This window comes from Felis catus, chromosome E2 (genome assembly GCF_018350175.1).
Source record: "Felis catus isolate Fca126 chromosome E2, F.catus_Fca126_mat1.0, whole genome shotgun sequence".
Taxonomy (NCBI): Eukaryota; Metazoa; Chordata; class Mammalia; order Carnivora; family Felidae; genus Felis; species Felis catus.
In genome coordinates this window covers 57,947,175-57,960,336 of record NC_058382.1, presented here as the reverse complement: position 1 = coordinate 57,960,336, position 13,162 = coordinate 57,947,175, and the positions used below count along the sequence as shown (strand labels likewise).

Below are 13,162 nucleotides of genomic sequence, written 5' to 3'. Positions count from 1 at the left end.
GAAAATGAACGGGATCTCCAGACATGGGTGCTTCCCCAGCCCAGAAAACGTGCCGACTGGGGAAACCTGCCCACAACCTACAGATCCTCCAAAGACAGTCACGGAGAGCTAACCTCCCAAGAGTAGGATCCCGAGAGATCTAAGCAGAGAAGGGGCCGGAAAGCTCTGAGGACTCTGGACTTCACCCAAGACGGCCACCCTGCGGCCCTGCCCCTGCCCCTCCCTGCCTCCAGGGAGGGCTGAGCTTTGGCAACCTTCCGCCTCAACCTCCTCTTTCCCAGTTGCCTCCAATCACCTCCAGGTCTAGGACAAGGCGCGTCTGGAGAGCTCACTCCTCTGAGCAGATGGCTTCCAACATGCCAAGAAAAGCACAGCCCTCCCCTCGGAGGAGGCGGCGGGAGCTTGAGAAAGGCCCAGAGCCCAGTCACTGCCCGGCTGCCGCCAGGGAGAGAGGGTGCCGGTGTCGGCCCAGCCGGGCGGCCCCGCCCCCCCGCCCACCCCGGCATCTTCCGGAAGGCTCCCCGCCTCCAGTCACCTTGCCTAGGTGTCCCACGAGCCCCCACCGGGCTGGGGGGGAGGGCTGCCAGGCCCTCCCTGAAGAGCACGGAGCCGCGTGGGCGCCGAGAGCCGGGGAACAGGGGAAACAGATGTGCGTGCCGGCCCCGACAGGCAAGTGATGACAGGCGCTCTCTGCGGGCCTCAGATGTCAGCCTGCAGACAAGAAAGGGGCCGCGGCAGCAACACCTGTTTGGGGTGCGGAGGCCACGCTCCGGGGGCCGGGCCGGGTGTCCCCTCCGTGAGGGGCCAGGGTGCGGTTAGGTAAGCGGCTGCACGCTCCAGTCCCCGGAACGCTCCCCGGACAGACCGCGGGAAGAGGGCAGGGCAGGGCGGCCCGCCCGCCAACTGGCTGGCAAAGGAGGCCGAGGGATCCCTCGGCGGACCGTCGGGGACGGGGACGGGCTTGTCCCACCAGCAGCGGGAGGTCCCGGCTGAACACCAGAGCAGGGCTGGGGGAGCAAAACCCAAGGGCGCCACTCGTCAGCAGGGCAGAGAACGGGGAGTGCAGGACGTCCGGGCCGGCCAGCGGGGGACCTTCAGGACCTCGGGCCCGTGCAAGCTGACCTCCTGCCTCTCCGCTGCTCTGGGGGAGGGGGTGGGCCCCGTGCAGGGGAAATCAGGACCACGTCCCTCCAGGGCACTGCCACCTTCACAGCTGGAGCCCCGGGGTCCAGAGAGCCTAGAGGCTGGAGCACAGACGCCAGAGCGGGCCTCCTGGGTCCAATGCTGGTCCCGCGGTTACCAACTGAGCGACCTCGGGCCAGTCACTTGACCTCTCTGGAGTCGTCACTTCCGGCATGAAACGGAGGCAGCTGCACCTGCCTCAACAGCGTTGTGGTGAGGGCTCAGTAAGAGTGAACACGGGGGAAGCATGTGGCACGGTCTGGAACGCGGAGAACATTCTAGAAAGGCATCATCATCCCTATTACGTCCCCAGCTGCCATCTCGGGCAGCCTGGCCAGCTGTGCCCCCTAGCTCCAGAGGGAGGGACGACCGACCCCTTATCCCCCGCAGAAAGGTTGGGGGGCAGAGGCCGCGACACGGCGGCACGCGGGGGCCGCCCAGAGACCTAACCCCGAGTCGCCAGCGCCTCAGGGACAGAGAAGGGAACGAGCGTGTCCCGCGTTCCCACCGGGCACCGGCCACTCTCAGACCCCAGACCTTCCAGAGGAAGGATCACCTCGGCGTCCCAAGCGCAGTCCTGTGCACGCGGCCGGCTCAGAGGTCTGGTGGTTGACGCGGCACGGTGCCCTCCAGGAGGCGTGCGCTCGGCTGGACCGAAAAGCCGCAAACGCGATCCCGACAGAGGGTGTCGGTGACTTCTTTTCTTTCCTTTCTCTTCCTCTCTCTCTTTCCCGTCCCCTCTCTTTCTCCATGTTCTTTCACACTGTTTAAAGCTGATTCACCAATGAATGAACGTTGAGCAGGAAACAACGGAGGCATCGCGGGAGGCGGTATAGACGAGGTTCCGGAACATGCCGTTCCGGCTCAGTGGTTTCCCTGTGGCTACCTTCCAATGCCCCTGGCCACTCCCACCCAAGTTCTCAAACCACACGGCGGAGACAGACAGGGCTCGGGGGCTGGCAGGAGCGAACCCTGCCAGCCCCCGCCGGGAGTCCCGGGTCTGTTTCCAGCCGCACCGTGTTGAGGCCTCATGCCCACCGTGGCGCCTCTGGAGAGCCCCGGCCCCGCTTTGTTTACGGCTCCGCGGGAAGTGGTATTCTGTGCCGGGCTCCGCACCCCTCCCCCCGACACTGAAGGCGCTGCACTTGCCTCCAGATCCCCAGCGTCTGGAACAGTGCCTGGCTCAGAGTAGGCGCTCCATAAACATTTGTTAAATGAACGGCAGGGAGGGAGGAAGGAAGGGCAGGAGGCTGAGTTTCCGGCATTCTACCCTCTCACAGGCGGGAGCTGATGCTCCCCGGTCCTCCCTCTGACTACTGGAGCCGCACGGCTGCCCTCCCCATCCCGCCTCCCCCCCCCCCGCCCCCCCACCGCCAAGGCCGATGGCCTCGCCACCCACCTGGACGGCTGCCACGGCCCAGCCCTGGGTGGATCTCTTCCCGGCGCGTTCCAAGCCTTCTTTCAAGGACTTTTTCTCTCTCCCCTGTGCCTCCAACTCCAAAACTGCCTCCTGTGCCTGACTCCGGGGCCTTCCGTGCACACCAGCCTCGTCCCCCCCGCCGTCATCCCCACTAAGCACCTCTGGTCGCCCCTTGCCTCCGCGCCTCCTCACCCTTGACCCCTCCCTCTCCACCGCACCCCGCCCGAGGACCGAGTGGGGCTCGGGGCTGGGAAGACATAGGTTGAAGACCCACTTCGGCCACCTCTACCGGTTGTGGGACAGTCACCGATGCCACCTGACTTCTCTGACTTCTCGTCTGCGAAATGGGGGCAATAAGGCCTCCCAGGAGCAGACGCTTTGGAAATGGCGCCAAACCGAGCAAGCCAGCCAGCCTTCCCCAACTCACGCTGACCCCTTCCGGGCAGACTCCGGCTTGCGTTTTCATCCCCACGAGGCTCCCCTCCACCCCAACCTTCCCAGCTGGACTGTTTCCTCAAGTTCCTGCCCACGAGGCCCGCGCTTGGCAGCTCATCAACTCCCGATGAGTGAGCAAATCAACAACGGAAAAACTCGCCACGGCGTGGACGCTGTGCAGACAGCACTCGGAAACCTCAGAGAGGGCGCTGTGGCCAGCACGCGGCACCGCCACGGAGCCCGAGACCCGCGGCCACCCCGCGAAGCGACAGCCTCACAGAGGAACTGGCCTGCCTCCTAGAACAGTCTGCCCGACACACCAGGTGGATGGGAGGGTCCCACTGGGCGCCAAGGGCTTGACCTTCCGGGGGCATCCGAATGCCCACGACGGTCGCACACTGGCCCTCCGCGGCAGGCGCTCCGAACCTCCGCTCCGCACCAGGGGGACGAGCCCAGACACGTGCTCTCACGTGCTCAGTTCCCAGGAGACGGGGCGGGATGCTTGGGGACGGCGCTGGTGGCGCAACACATGTTTACGGAGCGCCTACTCTGAGCCAGGCACTGTTCCAGACACTGGGGATCTGGTAGCAAGCGCAGAAGCCGGGCTCACCTCCCAAGTCCTGGCCCTTCCGGAAACCGCTTTAGATGCCCAGCAGCAGATCCAGAGGCTGGACCGCCACGTGCTGCTAACGAGGAGTCCGCACCCACAGCGGGGAGCGATGTGGGCCCCCGTTTAGAACGAGAGGCCCAACAAAGCCCCCAGCGACACCTCCGCGGCCCGAAGGGGACGCGTGCAGAGAAGGTAGCCCGGGCAGAGCACGACGGCACAGAGCAAGCACCGGTCGCGGGCCCCACGCCCGCGACGTGGTACCGTGACAGGCATCCGATCAAACAGGCCGGTCTCACGGTCTCTGGTGGGGATTACAGTTCAGGGCCCCCTCGGCCACGACGGTGATCCCGACTCACAAACACCTACTTCCCCAGACCCGCTGGGGGCAGGTCCTGCCTCGGCCTCTGCAGAGGCAGATCCAAAATTAACTGAGCCCCGTCTGGCTCCTCCGGGGCAGGCAGCGTGAAGGCAGGCGCCTTATAAACAGGGCGCCAGCAACCCCCCCACCCCCGCCTCCTTCTGCACAGCTGATTTGCAGAGAAGAAAGACTCTCTTCCCACCGTGGAGGGGAGTGGGGGGGGGGGGGGAGTCTGCTCAGGCCACTGTCCCCCAGGGTCCCAAACCCCCACGTCTGAAAATCTGGTTCCATCTGCTGTTAAGCAACCAGAGGGTCTCAAAGGACAAGTGCGAACTTGGGTGTGGAAAGCTGCAGAAGCTACACAGAGCGGGCGCTGGAGCGGAGAGGACCGTCCACGTCTGCTGCGTTTCCAAAGGGGCTAGTGCAGAGACCTCACGGTGACCCGCGTGGCCGCACTAATGACCAATGTTATCAGGCGGATGACAGACGCGCCCCCAGCTTCCTCCGTGTGACACACTCCGCTCGCTGCAAACACCCTCAAGTTCAGGCCCGTGCCTGCCCTTTTCCGCAGCGCCCTGTTCTGCCACAAGACCGGTCCCCCCCAACTCCACTCGCCTGCCAGCTCAGCCAGGCCGGCGCTGTCCCCCACGCACCAGCCCGGCGGCCCCAGGAGGGCACCTCCTACTGGAACGCGGCACACAGAACCAGTACAAACGCCTCCCCGGCAGAGGCACAGAAAACAACACGTCTTCCTTCCCCGCTCGGATCGCAGAGGCCAAAGAGAAAACCGCCGCTTACCTTCGTCGCCGGTGCCGCCGGGGAGCTCCAACCGAGGGGCCCCTGGCGGGCCAGCCCCTGGCCGGCGCACACCAGGGTCCCACACTCCACGCAGGCGCCGATGATCAGCTGCCGCCCGTCGTCCACCAGCAGGCTGCGGCTGGCTCGCAGGGTGTAGAGGAACAGCGGCAGCCGGGCGACCCGCACGGCCCTCAGCCCGAGACACCGCTCCTTCTCCTGCCGGCAGAAGAAGCACACGAACGTCTCCACCCGGTACTGCCGAGACCAGGCGCTGACGGTGCGCTGGGCGCCGCGGGCCTCGTGCTGCAGCCACTGGCCCAGCAGGTCGTGGTAGCACAGGACGCAGGTGGCCACCAGGCCGGTGGAGTCCGCGGGCCTGGCGCGTGGGGCGGGCGGGTAGACGGTGAGGAACGGGAAGAAGGGCTCCTTTTCGCCCAGGCGGCCCGAGGGGTTCACGTTGAGCTGGAACTCCTTCCCGGGGCCCAGCTCGGCCCCGCAGACGTAGCAGACGGAGGCCGGGCTGCCCGGGGCCGACGCGGGCGGCTCGGAGAGGGCGGGGTCCGAGGCCGAGAAGGCCTGGTGGTACCTGCCCAGGAAGCCCTGCACGGAGGTGATAAGTTCGTCGTTGTGGCAGGCCCGGTACAGGGCCCACACGTCCTCCAGGACGCTGAAGCACTTGGGACAGCTCCGGACCTCGCAGCGCTTGTCGGGGGCCCCGGGCGTTGGGGGGGCGGGGCAGCAGGCTGAGGAAGGGGAAGTGCATGGAGCCCCTGGGGGTGCCGTTCAGGATCCTGGAGGCCACGGCCCGGGCGTCCTGGGTACAATCCTCCCCGCAGAGATAGCAGGCCTCCGGCAGGGCCCCGGCGGGCGGGCCCTCCTCCCTGGGGAGCCGGCGGCCCTTGGAGGCCATGCCCGGGGCATGGCTGTTCAGGGGCACCACGTACAGTCGCTGCAGGACGGGCACGTCGGCCAGCTCGAAGCTCTGCCACTGCTGCATGAGCGAGGAGAAGCAGCAGGGGCACACCAGGGTGCTGCCGCCCTCGCTGATGGGCTGGGCCCCCGGAGGGGGGCTGTGCAGCCACAGGAAGGGGAAGAAGGGCGCCTGAGCCAACTTTTCCTGCTTCTGCACGTGGATCTGGTGCCGCGAGGCCGGGCCCAGCGGCGACCCGCAGATGTAGCAGCAGAGGCCCTCTGCTGGCGCGGCCCGGCTCTCCGGGGAAGCCCAGGGGCCGGCGCCTCCGTTCTCCTTGTCTTTGGCGCCGGGCAGGGGCTCCTCCTCGCTGGTGATGTTGATGTCACTGTCCTCGGACACGCAGTAGCTCCCGCGGGTCTCCCCCGGCGGCCTGCTCTCCGGAGGAGTCCTGGCGGCCGTGCCCGGAGGCACTCCTTTGGCGCCGTCCGCGGGGGCCGCCTGGACCGGGGGGCCTTGCCAAGGGTCCTGAACGCCCCTCAGGACGCTGGCCCGGGCCTCGGGGACCCAGTGCCTCCCGGCCGTCTTCCGCCGGCGCCTCGTGCCGGCCTTGGGCTCCCCGTCCCCGCGCGGCTTCGAGGGGACGCCCTCCTCCTCCTCCTCCGCCTCCTCCGCGTCGCCCTGTCCCGGAGGGGGTCCCGGCGCCGGCCTCCACTCCTGGCAGCGGCCCGCGCGAGGCCCGGGCCCCGGAGGGCCGCGCGCCGCCCCCGCCGCCGCCGCCGCCGCCGCCGCCGCAGCCGGCGCCCCGTCCCGGCGGGGACTGGCGGCGTCGCGCGCGGCCGGCTCCGGCTCGGAGAGGGGGTCGGTGTCCGACAGCTCCGACAGCTCGGAGTCCCGCGTCTCGTCGCCGGCCGCGCCGCCCAGCGCGTAGGCGACGTTCCACTCGCGGGGGCCCCCGGCGGCCCCGCGGCGCCCGGCCGCGCCCGCGTCGCACTGGTGCGGCCGCTTCAGCCAGTACATGCGCTTGTCCACCGGCGTGCGGGCGCGCTCGAACGCGGCCCACTGCTCGCCCAGGAAGCAGCGGCACACGGCGCACACCAGCACGCAGCCGTCGGCCGGGCACAGCTCGCGCGCGCCGGGCGCCGGCTCCTGCTGCTGCAGGAACGGGAAGAAGGGCTGGGCCGCGGCGCCCGCGCCCGCCGCCGCCGCCGCCGCCGCCGCCGCCACCGGCTGCCTCACCTGCAGCTTCAGCTCCTTGCCGCGCCCGATGCCGCCGCCGCAGATGAAGCAGGAGAGCGGCGCGCCCCCCCCGCCGCCGCCGCCGCCGCCGCCGCCCCCGCCGCCGCCCGCCGCCGCCGCCCGCTCGCCCACGGCTGCCATGAGCCGCTGCTTGCGGGAGAGCGGCGCCGGCCGCCCGCTCATGGCCGCGCCGCGTCCGCCCGTGCGCCCGCGCCCCCCGGGGCCGCCCTCAGCGCCCGCCGCCCACGCCGCCCACGCCGCGCCCGACGTGGGGCATGAGCGCGCCGCGAAGTTTGGCGGCGGGCGGCCGGCGCGGGCGCGGGCGCACGGCCGCTCGCGGGGGCGCCCCCCCCACCCCGGCCTGCCGAGCCCCCGGCGGCGCCGCGGCGAGCGCGCCCGGAACGCAGCGGCAGCGGCGGCGGCGGCGGCGGCGGCAGCGGCGGGCCCCGGGCGGCTGGAGCGGCGGCCGCATGTGCGAGCTCCGGCGCCTGCCAAAGCGTGGGGTCATTTAATTGGGGAGGAGGGGGGCGGGGCGGCGCGGAGGGCGGCGGGGGAGGGGCGGGGGGCGGGCGCGCGGCGGGCGGGGAAGCCCTCCCCCGCGCGCCCGCCCCGCCTCCCCGGCGCTCCCTCCCTCCCCCCCCCACCCCGCCGCCCGGACTGCGCACAATGGCCCGGCGGCTCCGCGGTCGGGGCCGTGTCCGGCGGGGGCCCGCGCGCCGAGGATCCCGCCCCGGGCAGGGGCCCGCGCTCTCTCTCTCTCCGTCTCGCTCTCTCGCTCTCGCTCTCTCGCTCTCGCTCTCTCGCTCTCGCTCTCTCGCTCTCGCTCTCTCGCTCTCGCTCTCTCGCTCTCGCTCCCCCCCCCCACCCGGACAGCGGTTAAGTAAAGGGCGAGCGGGGCGCGCGGGAGGAGCCCGGTGAGGACGCGGCCGGCGCCGAGACTCCGAGGAGCCCCGTGGGGGGGGGAGGGGGGCGGGGGGGAGAGTGGCTCTCGGGAGGGGCGGCTCGGGGCGCTGCGGCCCCTTCCCCGTTTCAAAGCGGCGGGGAGGGGGGCGAAGGAGGGCCGTTGGCGGCCCTGCGCCGCCCTGCGTTGGGGCACCTTTCGGGGTCCAGTGCGCCGAATGTGGAGACGGAACAGGAGCAGTTCCCTGGGTCCTGGGGCGTGGTGGCGAAGGCGCCGTCAGGGGGCCGGAGTCTTTAACCTGCCACACAGCTCTCCGCCCCCCCCCCCCCCCCCCCGCTGCCCCGCGGCCACTGCAGCCCCACCGGCAGCACAGAAAGGGTCCTGCGTGTCTCGGCGCTGTGCGTTCCAGAGCAAGTGACTCAACAACTCTGGGCCCTTTCTTCCTCCTAATAACTAGGAGCTCTGGCAGGGGACCGACTGCGTGCCAGGGGCCATGCTAAGCACTTTCTACACATCAGCCCAGTGCCTGCCCCCAGTAACTAACTCTGGGTTGAGTGCTGACATCTACCCATTTCACAGATGGGAAAAAAAGAGCCACGGGGGGTTTAAGGTACTTTTCCGGAGTGGCGGGAGGGATTCAGCCCCAGGCAGTGGACTCCAAGCCCCACGCCAGGCAAACATGTGGCCCCGTGGCCGGGCCCCTTCTGTCCTCCCCACCGCCCTGGCTCAGGCTGGGAGGCCCTTGTGCGAATCCAGGCCTCGCTGGGCCTGCTCTTCCCATCTACGAAATGACATCTCTTCCAGCTTCAAAAGTCTCTGAGTCTCTGACTTCAGAGCAGTTGACAGTGAGCTGTCCCTGCCTGCCAGCTGGAACCCAGAGTGAGCCTGGGGACAAAGGTGCCAGGTGGGCCCTCTGCCCTCCGGGGCACTGGCACGTAAATAAACCTAGGCTTCCCCCTTGGCATGGGGGGGGCACGCATTATAAATCAGCAGAACACGGGCGAGGGGCCGGCTCCCGGGAACCCCTGGAGCGTATTCCAGGGGTCACAGTCTAGGAGTTAAAAAAATCATCATCGCCACCAACACCGCCGGAAACCCAGTACTGCAGAAAAGAGTTGCGTCAGCAAAAACTGTCCCCAAGGAATGCTGGGGCAGGGCAAGGGTTTCTCCCTGCTTCTGGCATTTTGGTGGCAGGAGGGAACCGATGAGGAAACGTTAAGGGGCCAGGTCCACTCATTGGGCCCCTAGCACAACCCTCGAGCCCCACACAGACCGAGAGGTTACCGGTGAAACCGTGCCCCTTTGGAAATGCAGATCCCCGTGGGGTTACCCGTGAACCCCTTAAGCTCGTGCTTCCTCCCTCCTCAAAATGCGTCTGCGGGTTGGGTTCTCTTTGTGCGAGTGCTGCTCACCTTTGCGGCCTCGGCTGCAGCGTCTTCCCCCAAAGGCTTCCCTGCCTTCGCCATCCCCAGCAGGTCCCCCACGCTATTCTCTGTCTCAACTCACTGGCAAAGGAATTTGCTGTTGGTTTTATTTATTTTTCTGTCCAACTCTTCCCTGAGCTGCAGCCTGGGTCCACCCACCCGTCTCCCCCCCCCCCCCGCCGGGCCCCGCACCCCCGGGGCAGGAACCAGGTCCGGCTTGCTCGCTGGTCACATATCTGGGGGCTCACTCAGGGCCTGGGTCCTGTGCACTGGGGTCTCGATCCTGCCCCGTCCCTCTTCTGTCTGTGTGAGCGTCAGACGAACCTCTTAGCGCCCCAGGCCTCAGTTTCCTGCTCTGCACAGTGCACCAGATTTGTGTGTGTGTGCCCATGAACTGAGGCAGAGTGATGCCCTGGGCACAGAGGCCTGGCACGTTGGGAGTGAGAATGTGTGTGTGTTGCCCCTTTGTGGCTCTGTGTGAGGGAGGAGGGCCACAGGGGTCAACAGGACAAAATGAGGGAGGTGGGAGTTTTCTTGGCTAAGCTGGTCTTTAAGCGGAACTTCCCGAGCATGTGCCTTCTGTGTGTGTGTGTGTGTGTGTGTGTGTGTGTGTGTGTGTGTGTGTGTGTGTGAAGTGGACCCGGGGTGGGAGGAGGGAGGCATCCAGCTGGATGTTTTTGTTTCCCTCAATGACCAGTGACTCAGGAAAGTCCCCCGGCACACATCTCAGCAACCAGGAAGCAGGTGACCACAGACCAGAGGGAAAAGGCAGGTGATGATGGTTGGCCATCTGTGGGTGGGTGACCGAGGAGTGGGGCTGTTGGCACGGTGTGACAGTTACTCGTATGGCCTTGGTCTGCGACTTCGCCTCTCTGAGCCTCAGTTTGCCCATCTGCAAAACAGGGATAAAAAAATGGCTTGTCCCGGAGGGCTGGGAGGGGGGTGAACTGGGACAATCCAGGTGAAACACGCTCTCCACGGACCCGGAGATAACTGTGTTTGGACACATTGGTGGAATGTGACTCTCACCGGGACCTGTGCCTTACAGATGTAAACTCACCAAATTTGTGCGACCAGCCTGTGAGGTAGGTTGTCCCGTACCCCCGGTTTACAGGCGAGGAGACAGAGACGCAGGGAAGACACGTCAAGGCCCAAGGTCGCACAGCCTGGTGCAGCTGAGCTAGAGCCCAGGCACCTTGCAGCTCCCTGGCTGTTAGCTAAGAAGACGAGCTTTCTCCTGAGTCCAAAGGCGCTGGTGCGTCGGGGCAGGGATGGCCTCCGGTGCCTCACGTGTGTTCCCCGTTTCACACCCGGGGCAACTGAGGCCCTGATGGGTCCCCGTCTGGACGCAAACAGGCGGGCACGTGCCAGATGAGACGCGTCGAGGCCCCCTTGTATTAACCTCACTTGGGAGCCACAGCCTCCCGGCCCCAGCAGAGCCACGTCCCTGCTCCCGCTCTGAGCACATGGCCTCCCTGCAGCGGGAAAGAGGGTCCCCATCTCCCCCCGGACCCCGTGAACCACTGCCCGCACTCCCCATCTTCCATCCCAGGGCGTGGGGGGGGCGGTGGGCTTCCAAGCAGCGACAGGTGCTCAAGGGCAGAGCCGGTCCTGCGGACGGACAGACGGCGAGAAAGCGCCCCACCTTGGTTCTGAAGGAGACCAGAAGGCCGTCAGCTTGGAACATCTGGGCGCATCTCAGATTCGCAGCTTCCTGTGGGGTTGTCTTGGCCCAGAAACCACAGGAATCTGCCCTCACCCTGCCGGCGAGGCGACTTTCCAGGCTCTGGGCACTTATCACACGTTATTTTGTGCATCTGCCTCCGGGCCTGCTGTTCCCACTGGGGCCGAACCTGCGTGGCTTCCCCTGTGCTGTCGCGCGGTGTCACAAGGCCAGGGACGTGGCTGGGGCTCCGTCGGTGCTTGACCTTCGGATGCCAAAACCTCACCAGGCCTTCCAAGTTCCAGAATTGCCCGGCCGCTCCTGCCGGCTGCCAGCGTCCCGCTCCCCCCGCGGGGGCCGGCAATGGAGGCCGAGTCCGTTCCAGGCGCCCAGCCTCCCCCCTTCTCCCCGGGGCCTTTGCCCTTTGGGTCCTCCCTCGAAACTGCAATGTGTGTGTTTCAAGCACCCCTCCCAGGGCTGTTTCCTTCTGCAGGCTGGCCTGTCTTGGCTATTTCAGAGGCTGTGTTTGGCCTCTGGCTCACTGGGGACCAGGAAAACAAAATTTATCATCTGACTGCCCTGGTTTTTTTTTTTTTCTTTCTTTCTCCTCCCCCCACCCCCCAAGAATGAAGCAAGCACTTTTCTGCCATTCTCAGAAAGAGCTTTAAACATGGCAGGCCACCGGCAGAAGTCTGTCCTCCTCAGACGGAAGGAATGCAACCATTAACAATAAAAAAAAATCCCCGGGATTTATGGGGGCCTCGGGCTTATGAGCCGTTTCACACCCGTTAGCTCACATGACATAGCAGTGGGGGGGGGGGCGGGGGGAGGAAGAGCGGGAATCGTCCTCTCCATTTGAGACACAGGGACACTGAGGCCCAGAGGCACAGGCCCTCATAGTGAAATTTCCTTGTACTTTCGACGCGGGCCAGTAAACATTAAAAACGCACAGCATGTTGGGTGACCCTGTCTTAGCGCCCCTTGTTTTTCTAATACAAGAGCTTTGGGGAGTGGAGGGGGCCGGGCGACCTTCCCGTGGCGGGGGCCCGAGACCCCTGTGCAGATAGATGCGCCCCGGAAAGCTGCAAAGCGCTTCGTTAAAAACCAAAGTAAACACTGCCTGCATTCTCCAGTGAGGCGCCCGTGCGTGGGGGTGCACGTCCCAAGAGCAGAATCGGGTGCCCTTTAAAGCCTCGCGTGGTTCCCGTCCACCAGGAAGAAGAATCCGGGAGCAAACAGCCCAGTCTCCCCTTGGGTGACACCATCCCCCCGACCCCCTCCGTCTCGAAACCCAAGGCTGTTGCCAGGAACTCCCGGGGCCTCGTAAAACCCCTTTGATGAACGATCGCCAGGCTGGCCCCGCGGCTGGGGATGCGGGGACAAACACTCCACATAAATCTCGAGTGAACTCAGACGCTCCCGGGCTGCTGGGTTCTCTGCAGACCCCTGGTCTGCTGCACAGAATCCACAGCCATCATTTATGTGGTTAGCTGCCAGCCTTCCAGGTCAGGGAGGTTTCCCCGAGAAGGTAGGGCACCGGGAGGGGGAGGGGGAGGGCTGGGAACAGAAGGGCTAGGAACAGACGAGCCGCCTCAGGGGTGCGTGGCTTGCGGGAGGCGCTCACGCCAACCAGCCCGTGTCCCCCAGGGTGCCACGCTGGCCGCTGAGGTGTGCTGGATTCCAGGCTGACTTCACGAGCCGGTGCAGCCTCCGTGACAGGCCAGAAAATAGGCACTCTTGTCACCCGATTGTACTGATGAGGACACTAAGGCTTAGCACGTCCCCAAGGTCACAGGGCTGGGAAGTGGCCTCGGAGTCTTGCTCTCGTCCGCGCTGCCGTGTGCCCAGCTCCTGGCCGGCCGGCCGGCCTCCCCGATCCTCTGCAATAAAGGCACCCTTGTCCCTCGCCGGGTGCCGCCAGAGAGGCTAACGGCCAGCGCTTCCTGGACGCCTTCGAGTCCTGTCTATGGCTCCGCCGGGGGCCCCACCCAGCCCGGCTCCCTCACCCTCAGGCCCGGAACACTCGGGGGGCTGCGGCAGGTCCTGGGCGCTGGCTAACGGGGGGCGGGGGCTGGCGGCCAGCAGCGACAGATTCTTTCCAGCTGCTCTGAGTCACCGAAGGCCGGCCCGCCAGCCCGCCTGCCCTGGTCTTTCACTTCTGTGGTCGGTTGGTGCCGGACGCACGATGGGGACGAGAAGCGAGGCCGACGCACGTGTCTAGT

General features: G+C 66.7%; 1 protein-coding gene and 1 long non-coding RNA gene across 5 annotated transcripts in view; one reads left to right on the top strand and one right to left on the bottom strand.

The window, feature by feature from the left end:
• GSE1 (Gse1 coiled-coil protein) overlaps nt 1–6,259 on the bottom strand; it is a 390,912-nt gene extending 384,653 nt beyond the window's left edge. Inside the window, exon 1 of one of the 4 annotated variants that reach the window (XM_045046604.1) lies at nt 4,804–6,259. In XM_045046604.1, the coding sequence (XP_044902539.1) occupies nt 4,804–5,800 (997 nt within the window). In that variant the 5' untranslated portion in view covers nt 5,801–6,259. The remainder of the gene's footprint in view (nt 1–4,803) is intronic. The other 3 variants (XM_045046605.1, XM_045046602.1, XM_045046601.1) reach the window with 3 other exon arrangements.
• A 1,697-nt stretch (nt 6,260–7,956) lies between these two features.
• LOC123382346 lies at nt 7,957–11,904 on the top strand. Its single transcript, XR_006590601.1, has 2 exons — nt 7,957–8,463; nt 9,975–11,904. It is a non-coding gene; the product is annotated as an uncharacterized LOC123382346 (long non-coding RNA).
• The last annotated feature ends 1,258 nt before the right edge of the window (nt 11,905–13,162 follow it).